The 12,049-nt window shown below is 36.2% G+C and overlaps 4 protein-coding genes across 4 annotated transcripts; 2 read left to right on the top strand and 2 right to left on the bottom strand.

The window, feature by feature from the left end:
- The first annotated feature begins 8 nt into the window (after window positions 1-8).
- LOC128675375 (uncharacterized) lies at window positions 9-2,046 on the top strand. The gene is made up of 4 exons (XM_053754756.1): window positions 9-249; window positions 374-1,000; window positions 1,225-1,389; window positions 1,687-2,046. Exons 1-4 carry the CDS (start codon window positions 216-218, stop codon window positions 1,845-1,847), a joined length of 987 nt encoding a protein of 328 aa, XP_053610731.1. The 5' UTR covers window positions 9-215; the 3' UTR covers window positions 1,848-2,046.
- A 129-nt stretch (window positions 2,047-2,175) lies between these two features.
- On the bottom strand, window positions 2,176-4,061 carry LOC128675376 (nucleoside diphosphate kinase 6-like). Its single transcript, XM_053754757.2, has 3 exons — window positions 3,715-4,061; window positions 3,394-3,554; window positions 2,176-3,155 (listed from the first exon to the last, which is right to left on the bottom strand). The coding sequence occupies exons 1-3, from the start codon at window positions 3,924-3,926 to the stop codon at window positions 3,010-3,012; spliced, it is 519 nt and encodes a 172-aa protein (XP_053610732.1). The 5' UTR covers window positions 3,927-4,061; the 3' UTR covers window positions 2,176-3,009.
- Window positions 4,062-6,268: 2,207 nt separating this feature from the next.
- LOC128675195 (uncharacterized protein) lies at window positions 6,269-9,106 on the top strand. Its single transcript, XM_053754438.1, has 6 exons — window positions 6,269-6,480; window positions 6,564-6,690; window positions 7,087-7,290; window positions 7,363-7,605; window positions 7,856-8,034; window positions 8,276-9,106. The coding sequence occupies exons 1-6, from the start codon at window positions 6,364-6,366 to the stop codon at window positions 8,453-8,455; spliced, it is 1,050 nt and encodes a 349-aa protein (XP_053610413.1). The 5' UTR covers window positions 6,269-6,363; the 3' UTR covers window positions 8,456-9,106.
- Window positions 8,897-11,248, bottom strand: LOC128675194 (nucleoporin NUP42-like). The gene is made up of 3 exons (XM_053754437.2): window positions 10,894-11,248; window positions 10,487-10,719; window positions 8,897-10,123 (listed from the first exon to the last, which is right to left on the bottom strand). Exons 1-3 carry the CDS (start codon window positions 10,985-10,987, stop codon window positions 9,347-9,349), a joined length of 1,104 nt encoding a protein of 367 aa, XP_053610412.1. The 5' UTR covers window positions 10,988-11,248; the 3' UTR covers window positions 8,897-9,346.
- Between the last annotated feature and the right edge of the window lie 801 nt (window positions 11,249-12,049).

Genomic DNA, 12,049 nt, shown 5'->3' with positions numbered 1-12,049 from the left:
ACCATAGACGTCAACGGGTAAACGACAGGTGACGTTTGTTTGAAAAATATACAGGTGACAAAAACCGAGCGCAAATTGGAAAAATCACACAAACTATTTTAAAATCCATATTCACAAGTGCAAAATGATGAATATTAGTGTGTATGCTTTTTTCTCCAGTGTTTAAATAATGAGTGTATATTTTCTGTATTCTACATTTGTGGTTTGATACTAAGATGTATACTTTAAAAGGCATATTCCCCGAACCAAGTAAGTGAAATAATATTCGTTATTTTTTATTAACAACTTGTATTCACGGTTGTCATGACTTACGTTTATTGTTTTCGATGGCTTTGGCACTACGTAGACTGTAAAAATTACCATGACGTTTCAGAAAAGGAGCAAAAAAGGAATTTTATTCGAGAGAATATGAAGCAACTTAAGTTTATTCAGGGTAAATCACCCAAAGAGCCAAGATTTATGTTGAAGAATGTCCAGGGTGCTCGTTTGGGCAAGCCCATGGGTGCAGGCAGTTCCCTCGGGCAAGTTAAATCTTCACCATCTAACAAAAGTGGGAAAATTTCACTAAATGTAGGAAAAACTAGCTCTACAAACTCGCGGAAGAAGTACCCAGATATTCGGATAAAGAAAGGTGACATGGCAGAATTTCTGAAACGAAAAGAGCTACGACAAATGAAGCAAGCTGAAGACTCACCTGAGGAAGAGATACAATCAACTGAATCCTCAGGTCGATTGCGAGATGTGGGCTGTCAAACAATTGAGCAAAACTTGGCACAAAAGTTGTCAGAAAGTGCAAAGTTAACAGTTTTGTATCCAAAGAAGGATAGTGATGAGGACGCTACAATGAAAGCTAGCGGAGACAGTGGACAGCATCGAAATGAGTCTCAGTCTCCTCCACACAGGACTGGGGAGGAGTTGATTGAAATGGAGAGGAATCGCAGTCGTATCAATTCTATTTTGGAAAGGAAAAAGGATAATAAGGATCCTTATCTTCCATCAGGTATTGACAAAGAATAACTTAGGCTTGGGTTTTGATTTATCTAGAGTTTGGTTTCTGGCTATATCAATAAATTCTAAAGCACCTGTGCTACTTTCAACTTTAGAGACCTTGTCATGTAGAATGAATATAATGTCATGAATATAATGAGACTAAAATTCTTGAGTTCTGGGATGACATGATTTTTTATTTTCATCATAGCATACAGTAGATTATTTTTGTTGCAGGTTATCAAAAAGGTGTAGTTCCGAAGTACCTCCGTGAACGTAAGGAGGTCTCTAACAAAGAAACTGAAAGTCCAAAGGTTGATGATGACCAGGTGATCTGCCCTCCGGGACATGTCACTCTGCCTGATACAGAGCGGAAAGAGACATTGCGCATGCTTAGAAATAGTATGTGTATAGTATATATTTTTTCATTCAGTTTTTGATATTGACTGTTATAAGTTCTTAATACTATAATGTGGCTAAACATATCAGCTCATTCAACTGCTTACTACTGAATTTAAACTTTCCCTACCCATGGAAATGATGATTATCAGAACTTATGCCACATTTATAATGTCAATTCAGCTGGACAAGAGGAAGAAAATGCTAATTTAGAATGTTTGTGAAGTCATATAAAAGTCTTATATTACTTTGTGTTAATTTGGGAAACAAGATTTGATCATGTATAAAACTTGTTCACAGGTTTTGCAGAGTTAGTAAGTGAACTGAATAAAATGCCAGTCAAGACTGACACATTGAGAATGAAAAATAGGAAAATGGAGCTTGAAAAACAGCTCTCCAAACTAGAAGAGGGCATAAAGGTCTTTTCTCGTCCCAAGGTGTTTGTCAAAATCGGAGAATAACTAGCCCACTGCTGGGCCGAGTCTCCGTTTGTCCCATGATTAACAGGGTTTTAAAAAATCTCTTGTACCGTCCAAATTAAAAGTATACTAAATTTTTGTGATGTTCCTATAAATAAGTTAATTTTGTTCTTAAATAATATTAGTAGAATAATGTTATATGTTAACTGTTGTTGTGAAATATAATAATATGTCCTTTGTATGTTTTACAGTGTTTCTATAACTTTTTGGATGTTTAAATACATTATATGTCTTCTAGTTGTGATTCTTTGGAATAATAAAACTAAGGTTTATTAAATAGAAATTATATTTCTATTAATTATATTTTATTAACAAAGGATATTGCATCAAGTGTCTAATCTAATCACAGCATAATCATTTAAGCAAATCACAATTTGAGCACTAATCAGTGAAAATAATTGTATACTTATTTGGAGAAGGGGAAAGTCTTGATGGAACAAGCAGCTGCAGGGAGAATCCAGTTAAATTAGCCACATTTTATCATTTTGTAGCCAAAATAATTATTACACAAAACTTCATTTAAAAAAATTATAGGTATAACAAAAAATATATAACAGTAAAATAATATTATAAATATTTCTTTGGCTTCAATGTGCCTAACATTAATAAAGATACTGTGAACTGATTACATTTAGTTGTGAAATCATTACAAGAACTCTGATTATAACAATGTTGCTTGACTATGGTTTTGTCCTTTATTTGCATAATGTGATATTCTTAAAATATTAGGTCCATGGAGTCACGGACACTTTGCCATGGGAAAACTTGGTTGATGGTCTATATCATTTGTCTTACTATAATAATTAATGGTACTACATTGTATTTACTTCTACTCTTATTGGCATCTAAAATATTTTAAGAATCTCATATTATGCAAATAAAGGGTACATTAACAATAGATGTTGTCATGGTCGGTCATCATAATTCTTCCATGCTCTAATAAAATGAGCTCTGGATATCAGCTTTTCTTATATATTATTAAAATTAATTAATGGAGCTAGTACATTGCAGAAATGAGAATAATCAGGAGAGAAGCACATTACCATAATGGTGCCCGTATTGTCTCATTATCATCACATTCTCTGATAGCTTAGTTATCTCTAGACATTCTGTATTATGTACAAATTATACAAAACATGCCGGTTTATAACTTTCGAACATGTTGAAAGAGGAAGTCATTGAAGATGATTGGTCCTTTTCTATAGAGCACCTCATCATTATGGTGCCAGTTGTAGAAAGAGAACTCTGGAAAGAAGAACTTTATTTCTCGCTCGGCTGATGTAGTGGAGTCTGTAATGAGGAACAATCCATTATTACCACAGTAATACTTCTCAAAACACCAATCTAAAAGGCCTTATTGCTACAGCATAAGATTCCAAACAAAACAATATGACTAAAAGTATCTTGCTCAAAATAATTATCTGGCACCCAATAGAGGACACACTTGGCATGATTAGCTGAAAAATGTATGATGTAAAAATGTAAATTTCTTTGCAAGTAGGACTTTTGTAACTGATAGTTATCATACCTGACCCATGAGCAACGTTTCTGGTGTCCGATATTCCAAACAAACTTCTCAAGCAGTATGGCTCCTGGAATTGCGCCTTGTACACACTTGTAGGGCCCAGCATTCGTCGCCACAGCTCTATTGCATTACTGTGACCTATTATATGCAAGTCTATACAGCCACTAAAACAGTAATTGCCTTTATGTTTAATGACTATATTTTGCTAGTGATCTATGAAGAAATTAGTTTGAATTTGCTGCCCAATAATACATATAGGTGTATCAGTATTAGGTTATGAATGAATACCTTTAGATCTAAAAGGTTATGTAAAAGATACCTTACCTCGCCATAAAAGTAACAAGACGGTTGTAAAAGAATTTCCCCACATGTTCTTTATAGAAATTGCCCGCAACTTCTTTGTCCAAAGAAACCCTTTTTGTTTTTATGACGACAAACTTATTTTTCATAACATTTCGAATATAGGATAGGGCAACTGGATTTTTAACCGCATGCGGTTTTATTATTGCTAATGTCAGCTGCAATTTTTGCATCATAAAACCTTTACCAACATTAATTCATTATTTAAATAACGCAGGTAGGTAAATACATTGTATAACATGGTTTTTAATAAAATTTTAAAATAATTTGCCCGCCTCCATTTCGATTTTGGATAACAAGAAATCATACCAAATCAAATTTGACAACTTATTTTGACATTGATTGATAGTTTTTTGCGAAAATCTTTTATCCTTCCCATGATTTAGTAAGTACTTCGTCGGAGTACTTACTAAATTCATGGTCCTGCCAATGGTCGTACATTGCGGAGGACATTTAAAATAGGGCATATTACGCAAAGGTCAGCGCAGATAGCGCTACTGGTACAACTATGGTATACAAACATTGCCAATGGAGGCAAAAAGCGCTAATTTTCAATATTGTTGCAGATTTGCGACCAAAAATACCTTTGTGGCGACATCTACCACGCCACATGTATGTAAAAAGCCGACCAAACCCAACGAATAACAAGCCACACAAGTGATTCACTACTCTACGGACAGATGGCACTATGGTCGACTCACTACCAGAAGCTAACAAGCCTAGACTGCGCAGACAGTGCGTTTTCGATTGGAAGCATAAATACGACCTCCGACATGACACAGTCGGAGCCGTGCGGTTCCCCGGGCGCAACGCCTAGCCTGGCGGAAGATCTTCCCTTTTGCTTTTGCTTTTGATCTTACCTTCTACGCAATCGTGGTGCGAGTTTAAAGGAAAAAGAAAGAATTTAGTGAATTATCCTGAAAATAATAACACTATTTTGGGTGGTTCGCGTTTCGACCGCTGCGGTTGCGCAGTCATTACAATCCGTCAATTTTCTCGAAGAAGGAATCATTTCCAAAATAAATCATTTATAAAATTGACATTACTACAGTACAGAGTAATTAATGTAAAGTCATATAGTAAAACTCATTCTTGTCTTTGTTAAAATTTGAAAAATTGTAATGACCGCGCGTCCGCAGCGGTCAAAACGCTCTGCGAACCACCCTTTTTTTAGGTTATGTTCAGCATTATTTGGTCAACTGTGGTCATAAACTGATATAAACTTGATTTTGACTGAAAATCTTACCTGTATGAAGTCCATATTTTATTAAGTCTTCACGTGTGAAGTGTTCCGAGCTTTTTTCGACGGTTTACTGGCTCGAAAATTTTACAGCGTGAGGCGTATCCCATAGTTTTTGAAGTTTTTTATCTTATGGAAAACAATTTTTCCCAATATTTCGGCACCCGAATATGCTACATTGTTGTATATTTTCACAAACGAATGCTTACACATAATGAAAGTATTAATAAAGTACTCTAAAATAAACGTTTTAATTGACATAGCAAAAGGCGGCAAAGCTTTTGTGTACCTAACATACAGTGCTGTACTCTGCCGGGGTAAATGTGCAGTAATACTCCCTATTTAGAATAATTTTGAATTTGGGGATTCATATAGCTATACTTATGTTGCCTTCAGCAGACATTATAGACGCGTCCGTGAAGATTAGGGTCCAAACAAACCACTGTTCTTCTATTAACCTATTGAATTCCCTGTTCGCATCTAGTGATCCTTTATTTATATATTATGTTAGACATAATGATAAAAATTAGGACCTCATAGATAATTTGAAAACTTGGATTACCCACAGACTGATCAACTAGACAGGGAAGATCTTTATATTTTAAGAGGCTCTTAACAAGGGGAGAAAGAGATTTGTTTGTCCAATAAGAGGAAGTTGGTAGGGATTGGAGTATTGAATATAGAATTTTAATAAGACGATGAGAGGAGTCTTGAATAGCTCTATAGACAAACGATCAGCCAAGAGTTGTCTCCGGAGTTGAAGTAGGTACTCCAAACACTCAACCTGAAGGGCTAAGGCTGGGGCCGACTTCATTGAGCCAGTGATTGTACGCAGACATTTTTCCTACACTCTGTCCAACCTTGCTCCAAAGATTTATAGTCAAAGTGACTATGGAGAGTAGAAGTGAAGTTGGCTATAGGGGTGAGATCCCCAACTAACACCTGAAACTGCTCGAAGAGTTTGGCTCCATCGTTCAAAACATGTCTCTTGCTCTCAATGTCAAATACATGGATTTAGTATGTACTTAGTTACCTACTATTTCCATGGTCAAATATTATAAAATGCGATAGTGACAAAACAATTTTTAGTTTAGTGTATGTACCTATGTATGTTGAATAACTGCGTTGGTCCTTGGCATCCTTGATTTCTTTGTCTTGGTTTTGCCTTTCTTTTCATGTCTTAAATATTTTCATTGTCTTTTTTGGTCTGTATTTTTGTATAGTTGTTTTGCCTTCCTATATGGATAAACGAAACCAAAAAAAGTCTATGGTTGTGTTTATGAATGAAAGATTGAATTTGACAGTGTCTTATTTGTTTGTTTGATTTAGAAAATTGTTGGGTTAGAAAATTTAATTTATGTTTTAACCCTAACATGCCTGAGTTGGAAATAAAAAGAAAAGCGGACGAGTATTCCGTAGTTCCTTCCAAAAAAACTCGCCATGAAATATCGGTTATTGGTACTAGAGAAAAAGCCGTGGTTACCTCAGCGGTAAGGATATTTTTTCAAATTACATATTTTTTGCTTATTACCTACTGAATTAACAATCATTAAGTCAAGTCGTAACATTATAGGTACCACGGACGTCTAATCTATATGCGCCTATAATGCTACTTGAAGGACATCAAGGGGAAATATTTACAGCCAAATTCCATCCCGAAGGAAAGCATTTAGCGTCGGCTGGCTTCGATAGGCAAATCCGTGAGTATTCTATTATTATTATTTCAAATGCATCTATGTTATGTTAATCCTCAGTACTTTATACCCCATCCCATCATGAACTTCCATTTAAGAGCTAAGCTCTTGTTGGTGGAGTATAAGCCACACCTCTCTACCCTCGCCTCGGCTTTCTCTTTCAGTTGGCTTGCATAACTCTTCCTTGGTCCCCCTGAGCCTCTTCTTCCTTTCACTTTTCCTTCGAAAATAGTTTTGAATAAGGCATCGCATCGTATCAAGTGGCCAACATTCTTCTGCTATTTTCTATTTCTGTCAGCAGTCTTTTCAGCACTTCTTCATTTTTTTTTATCTTCCAGCTTATTTTTGCCATCCTCCTCCAGCACCACATGAAAAAAGTAATCATGCTTGTTAAATTTCTAGTACTATGGAATGTCTACGGCCAATGCGAGAATGTAATGGTGATGACAGGACACACGGGTGCCATCATGGAACTGTGCTTCTCCCCCGATGGCTCTCACCTGTACACTTGTGCTACGGACAACACTGTGGCTGTCTGGGATGTGCCAACTGGACAGAGAATCAAGAAATTAAAAGGACATGCCAATTTTGTAAATTCTGTCTCAGGTATGTAACAGATTTCGTTTTTTATTAGCTGTTGCTTACCTCTGATGTGATAAATTCATTTTTAAAATACAGGAGCACGACGAGGCCCAGAACTGCTGGTGTCGGCATCAGACGACAACACAATCAAGCTGTGGGATGCCAGGAAGCGGAACCCCATTGCATCTTTCGACAGCACATACCCAGTAACATCAGTCCTATTCAACGATACTGCTGAGAAGATCATCTCGGGTGGTGTGGATAATGTCATCAAAGTTTGGGACATAAGGAATAATCAGATTTCTTATAAGGTCAAGGGACATACAGACACCATTACTGGTAAGTAATAAGTTATTGATACTCATATTATATTAAAAATTACTTCTCTACAAAGACATAGCAGAATTTAAAATACTGGTTGTAAAATTAAAGTATTGTAAGTAGAATACAAAGCTTTTTATTCATAAAAAAATTATTTAAGCTAACATATGTTTTGTCACTATCACACATTTACAATATTCAGCCAGATATGGGGTTGAGGTTATTGATGTTTTAAGAATAACTGTAACTATATTGATCTGTAACGCAGGCATGTCGCTGTCGTACGACGGGTCATACCTGCTGTCGAACTCGATGGACAGCACGCTGCGCATCTGGGACGTGCGGCCGTTCGCGCCCAGCGAACGCTGCGTCAAGCTCATGTCCGGCCACCAGCACAACTTCGAGAAGAACCTGCTGCGGTGCTCTTGGTCCCCAGACGGATCTAAGGTAATGGTGGTAATGGATCTCCATTGGTCTCTACCCATAGCTGCTTTAGTCCAGTTAGGCTTGTCTTTTCACCCTTATGAAAAAAGTGTGAAGGTACATTCACTTTATATTTATATAAAAATATTAAAATTATTGAGCATTCATTTTACAAATCCCTAAAAGCTATTAAGATTTGGCAACATATAGGAATTCTTTATTAAAGAATTCTTCAGTTTTATTTAATTCAATACTTTGTTTCCAGGTCGCCGCGGGCTCATCAGATCGCTTCCTGTATGTTTGGGACACCACCTCCCGGAGAGTGCTGTACAAGCTGCCAGGCCACAATGGGTCTGTCAATGATGTGGACTTCCACCGAACAGAACCTATTGTGCTGTCCGCTTCTAGTGATAAGCAAATATATCTTGGAGAGATTGACCATTAGTCCTGTAGTTAGTATATTATAGTAATTAAGCCCCAGACGATAAAGCTATCAGGCTATCTCGTTCATACTTACTGATTATAAAATAATGTCTCCTGCCGCGTTTATCTGTCTGTTCACGATAAACTCAAAAAGTATGTCCAGCATTTCTTCAGAATGCAATCTTCTCGTGTTTTGTATTCCTTGTTAGGTGATTCCATATTTTAATGAAAATGAAATGTTTATTTCGAAATCGCAAATATTGTCAGCTTATGCCGGTTATACTCTACCGCACATTGCGTAGTTTGTATGAGAGTTTTTATTTGCCGCAATGAAAAACCAGCAATGTATACAGAGTCCGCCGATTTTTCGCGTACTGTTACCGACAGTTATAGCCGCCATTGCACAATAGTTGCTAAATGAATACACACAATATATTTTTTAAATCATAATAAAATACATGTAAATATGTAACATAATTTATTTTCTATGCGTCACCGACTACACTTTCAGCTTAAAATCTGAAAAACAACATAATTTAAATTTAAGTTACGCGCGGGAGCAAACCCAACTACTTATAACTGAAATGTGCAGTGTGTTTGTCAGTGTGTCTCACTATATGCGAAAATACTTGAATAATCATTTAACTTGATTAAACTTTAATTTTATCAAATACAATAAGCTTTTCTATTAGCCGATTGACTTGATTTGTCCTTGTGTGATAGGGCAAAATTTGAAATTACACTAATTATAATATCATCACAGCTGTATGAGTTAAAGTACTTACAGTTAAAAAAATAAGAATCAGAACAGTGGAACTCGTAAATCATTTTTTCTTTTTGTTGATCTATGCACAAATCATAAATTACTACATTAATTTGCAAAAGGGACTAGATTCTTTGAATAAAATATTATTTAAAAGCATAACTCCCTAGGTGGGGGTAATTCAGGGACAAATCCTAATTTGAATTCTTCACTACTAAAAGCTTCCATATCCTCTTTAGATAAATCCTCCATTTTACTATATACTCCTGGATCATTCACAGTTTGCTGTTGAAAAACGTTTCCCAACGGCGGTTTTTGTTCTTGTAACATGTTCTGTCCAAATGGAGAAGCATTGCTCTGCTTGAACGGATCTGATGGTGTCGGAGCATTCATAAATGGATTCACCTTTTGTTGACCAAATGCATTAGACTCGGCTGCAAATACTGACTGATTTGGACTACCAAATATACTTTGGTTTTGAACATTCTGGTTGCCGCCAAAGATATTTTGACTGGCTTGAGAGAATATGGATTTTGCAGCAGTATTTTCAACTGGAGACCCAAAAATATTATTTGGAGCTGGGTTTTGATTGAACGTGTTTTGTGATGCCTGTGCAAAGATGGATTTGGCTGCTGAATTGTCAGGTGATTGGCCAAAAACATTGGGGGATCCAAATGGTTGTTGCTGTTCTGATGATCCAAAGGGTTGAGGCTGTCCGAAGACTGAAGTATTCTGTGCTGCACTACGAAATATAGATGATGCATTACTAGAGTTTCCGAAGCCTGTTTGTGCTGTGTTCATAAATGGAGAAGAGACAATTTCTCCTTTGTAGATGCTCCTCAATACTTTGATTATTTCAGGAGTTGGCTGCAATAGTTGTTCATATTTGGTTTGATTTTCTCTCATCATGTTATTCATGTAAGCCACCTGAAAAAATACAATAATAATAAGTAATATGAATGCCAAGAGGCTTTCAAAGAAAGTACTTGTTGCATGTTGACTCAATGATTGTTGTCCCGATTTTGACTACAAATGGACTTATAGCGAAGAGTCTTAGCCATCATCTAGAGAAGCTCCCCCTTGGCAGTTGGATCAGATCCAGAAGGTTGTACTCTTGGACATGACCTGCATTGTGAGGAGATTCCTTTCAATAGAGCACTAACCATTAGTAGGGTCCTAACTATATTTATATTTTTTTAAATAGTTCAAAATGTAAGAAAAGATAAAAATATCTAAGTAATATTAATAAAATAACCATTTAAGCAGGCAAGGCATTACAAGAAAAATTACCGCTTGATCCAAATTATTGTTTGCTTTTGCTTCATAGATAAATAATCGAGCTTCCTCGGGCGACAGATCTGCTATTCCTGGGAATACAGGCTTCTCTTTGAACGGAGCGTAACTGGACAGTAGCCATTGGCCTCCCTTTAGTGCCGCCTGAATGTCCGATTGCACTTGGTTCAAAAGTTGTTCATCTGTTACAGCGCTAGGTTGAACTTGGGGCTGACTTTGAACATTGTTAGCTGAATTAAAAAAAATCACATAAGTACTTATAAAATGTAATAGAGAAATATTTGTGTGACAAAGTGACAAGATTCCAGTAAATAACTAATGATTTTATCAATTACTTTTATGCTTAAAATCTGTTGGTGCTGCATTATTACCTCCAAACAAGACAACAAACAAACATCACTCACCATGATAGGTGTATTTTGATCCGTAAATATGTTCAAATTTGCAATTCTGCCCGAAACGGCAACAACCTTGTTGGAAAAATTTGCACACGACCATTTCTGAGAGCCTCTAATGTTAGTTTGTAATAATGTACATATTATTATTACAGTAAGCAGAAATTTAAAATTTATTAGTTTAAACACAAACAAAACACGTTCGTTGCTTTGGATAATCAGTTTTGTTTAGGATTGGATAGTAGTGTTTTCAAATGTTTTATAGCAAAGAGTAAAGTACTTAGGTAGGTAAGTACCTCCGGGGTACCTACTCTGTACTGTATCTTTGTAGGTCTGGTACAATATAATCACAGATTACTAATAAAATATAATATAGTTAGCCTACTAGTGAGTGTTGTCGCTGTTATTAGTCAACTATCGATAGCATTTCGAAATTTTCGATAGTTAAGAAAAAGCAATAGTATCGATAGTTTTGCATACTATCGACAGCCGGGTTTGGTGCAATACTAGACTATCGACACTCTATGTATTGCTTCGCAATATTACAGTGCCTACCTACCTATCGATACTTTCGATGTCATGGATTTAGTAGTACTTCTATGTAGTCATACTTCGGTCGGAATACCTACTAATTCCGTGAGGTAAGTAGGTACCTACTTACTATTTGCTAAGGGCATATTACGCAATGCTCAGCGTAGATGGCACTACTGGTACAACTAAGGTACACAAACATTGCCAATGGAGGCAAAAAGCGCCAATTTTCAATATTGTTGCAGATTTACGAACAAAAATACCTTCTACGCAATCGTGGTGCGAGTTTAAAGGAAAAAGGAAGGATTTCGTGGAGAATCCTGAAAATAATAACACTATTTTAGGTTATGTTCTGCATTATTTGGTCAACTGTGGTCATAAAGTGATATAAATTTCATTTTGACTGAAGATCTTACTTGTCCATATCCTGAAGTCCATATTTTAATAAGTCTTCACGTGTGAAGTGTTCCGAGCTTCTTTTTAACCGTTTACTGGCTGGAAAATTTTACAGCGTGGGATAATTTTCCAAATGTTTTTATCTTATGGAAAACGATTTTTCCTAATATTTCGGCACCCGATTATGCTACAGTGTGTATGCTACAGTATTTTCACAAACGAATGCTCACATAATGAA

Source organism: Plodia interpunctella, chromosome 14, assembly GCF_027563975.2.
Source record: "Plodia interpunctella isolate USDA-ARS_2022_Savannah chromosome 14, ilPloInte3.2, whole genome shotgun sequence".
Taxonomy (NCBI): domain Eukaryota; kingdom Metazoa; phylum Arthropoda; class Insecta; order Lepidoptera; family Pyralidae; genus Plodia; species Plodia interpunctella.
Note: the sequence above shows the minus strand (reverse complement) of the source record. Positions and strands in the feature narration are given on the sequence as shown.

What these genes read in the sequence shown, in the direction of transcription:
- LOC128675375 (XM_053754756.1), top strand. Translation starts at nt 216, where the DNA reads ATGTATACTTTAAAAGGCATATTCCCCGAACCAA. An exon ending in AGGCATATTCCCCGAACCAA is followed by an intron (nt 250 to 373) that starts GTAAGTGAAATA and finishes ATGACGTTTCAG; the next exon opens with AAAAGGAGCAAAAAAGGAAT. An exon ending in ATTGCGCATGCTTAGAAATA is followed by an intron (nt 1,390 to 1,686) that starts GTATGTGTATAG and finishes ACTTGTTCACAG; the next exon opens with GTTTTGCAGAGTTAGTAAGT.
- LOC128675376 (XM_053754757.2), bottom strand. Translation starts at nt 3,926, where the DNA reads ATGATGCAAAAATTGCAGCTGACATTAGCAATAATAAAACCGCATGCG. An exon ending in CTTGTTACTTTTATGGCGAG is followed by an intron (nt 3,555 to 3,714) that starts GTAAGGTATCTT and finishes TTACTGTTTTAG; the next exon opens with TGGCTGTATAGACTTGCATA. An exon ending in AAACGTTGCTCATGGGTCAG is followed by an intron (nt 3,156 to 3,393) that starts GTATGATAACTA and finishes TCCTCATTACAG; the next exon opens with ACTCCACTACATCAGCCGAG.
- LOC128675195 (XM_053754438.1), top strand. Translation starts at nt 6,364, where the DNA reads ATGCCTGAGTTGGAAATAAAAAGAAAAGCGGACGAGTATTCCGTAGTT. An exon ending in ACATACAGACACCATTACTG is followed by an intron (nt 7,606 to 7,855) that starts GTAAGTAATAAG and finishes TCTGTAACGCAG; the next exon opens with GCATGTCGCTGTCGTACGAC. An exon ending in GGTCCCCAGACGGATCTAAG is followed by an intron (nt 8,035 to 8,275) that starts GTAATGGTGGTA and finishes CTTTGTTTCCAG; the next exon opens with GTCGCCGCGGGCTCATCAGA.
- LOC128675194 (XM_053754437.2), bottom strand. Translation starts at nt 10,987, where the DNA reads ATGGTCGTGTGCAAATTTTTCCAACAAGGTTGTTGCCGTTTCGGGCAG. An exon ending in ATCAAAATACACCTATCATG is followed by an intron (nt 10,720 to 10,893) that starts GTGAGTGATGTT and finishes TTTTTAATTCAG; the next exon opens with CTAACAATGTTCAAAGTCAG. An exon ending in ACAATAATTTGGATCAAGCG is followed by an intron (nt 10,124 to 10,486) that starts GTAATTTTTCTT and finishes GTATTTTTTCAG; the next exon opens with GTGGCTTACATGAATAACAT.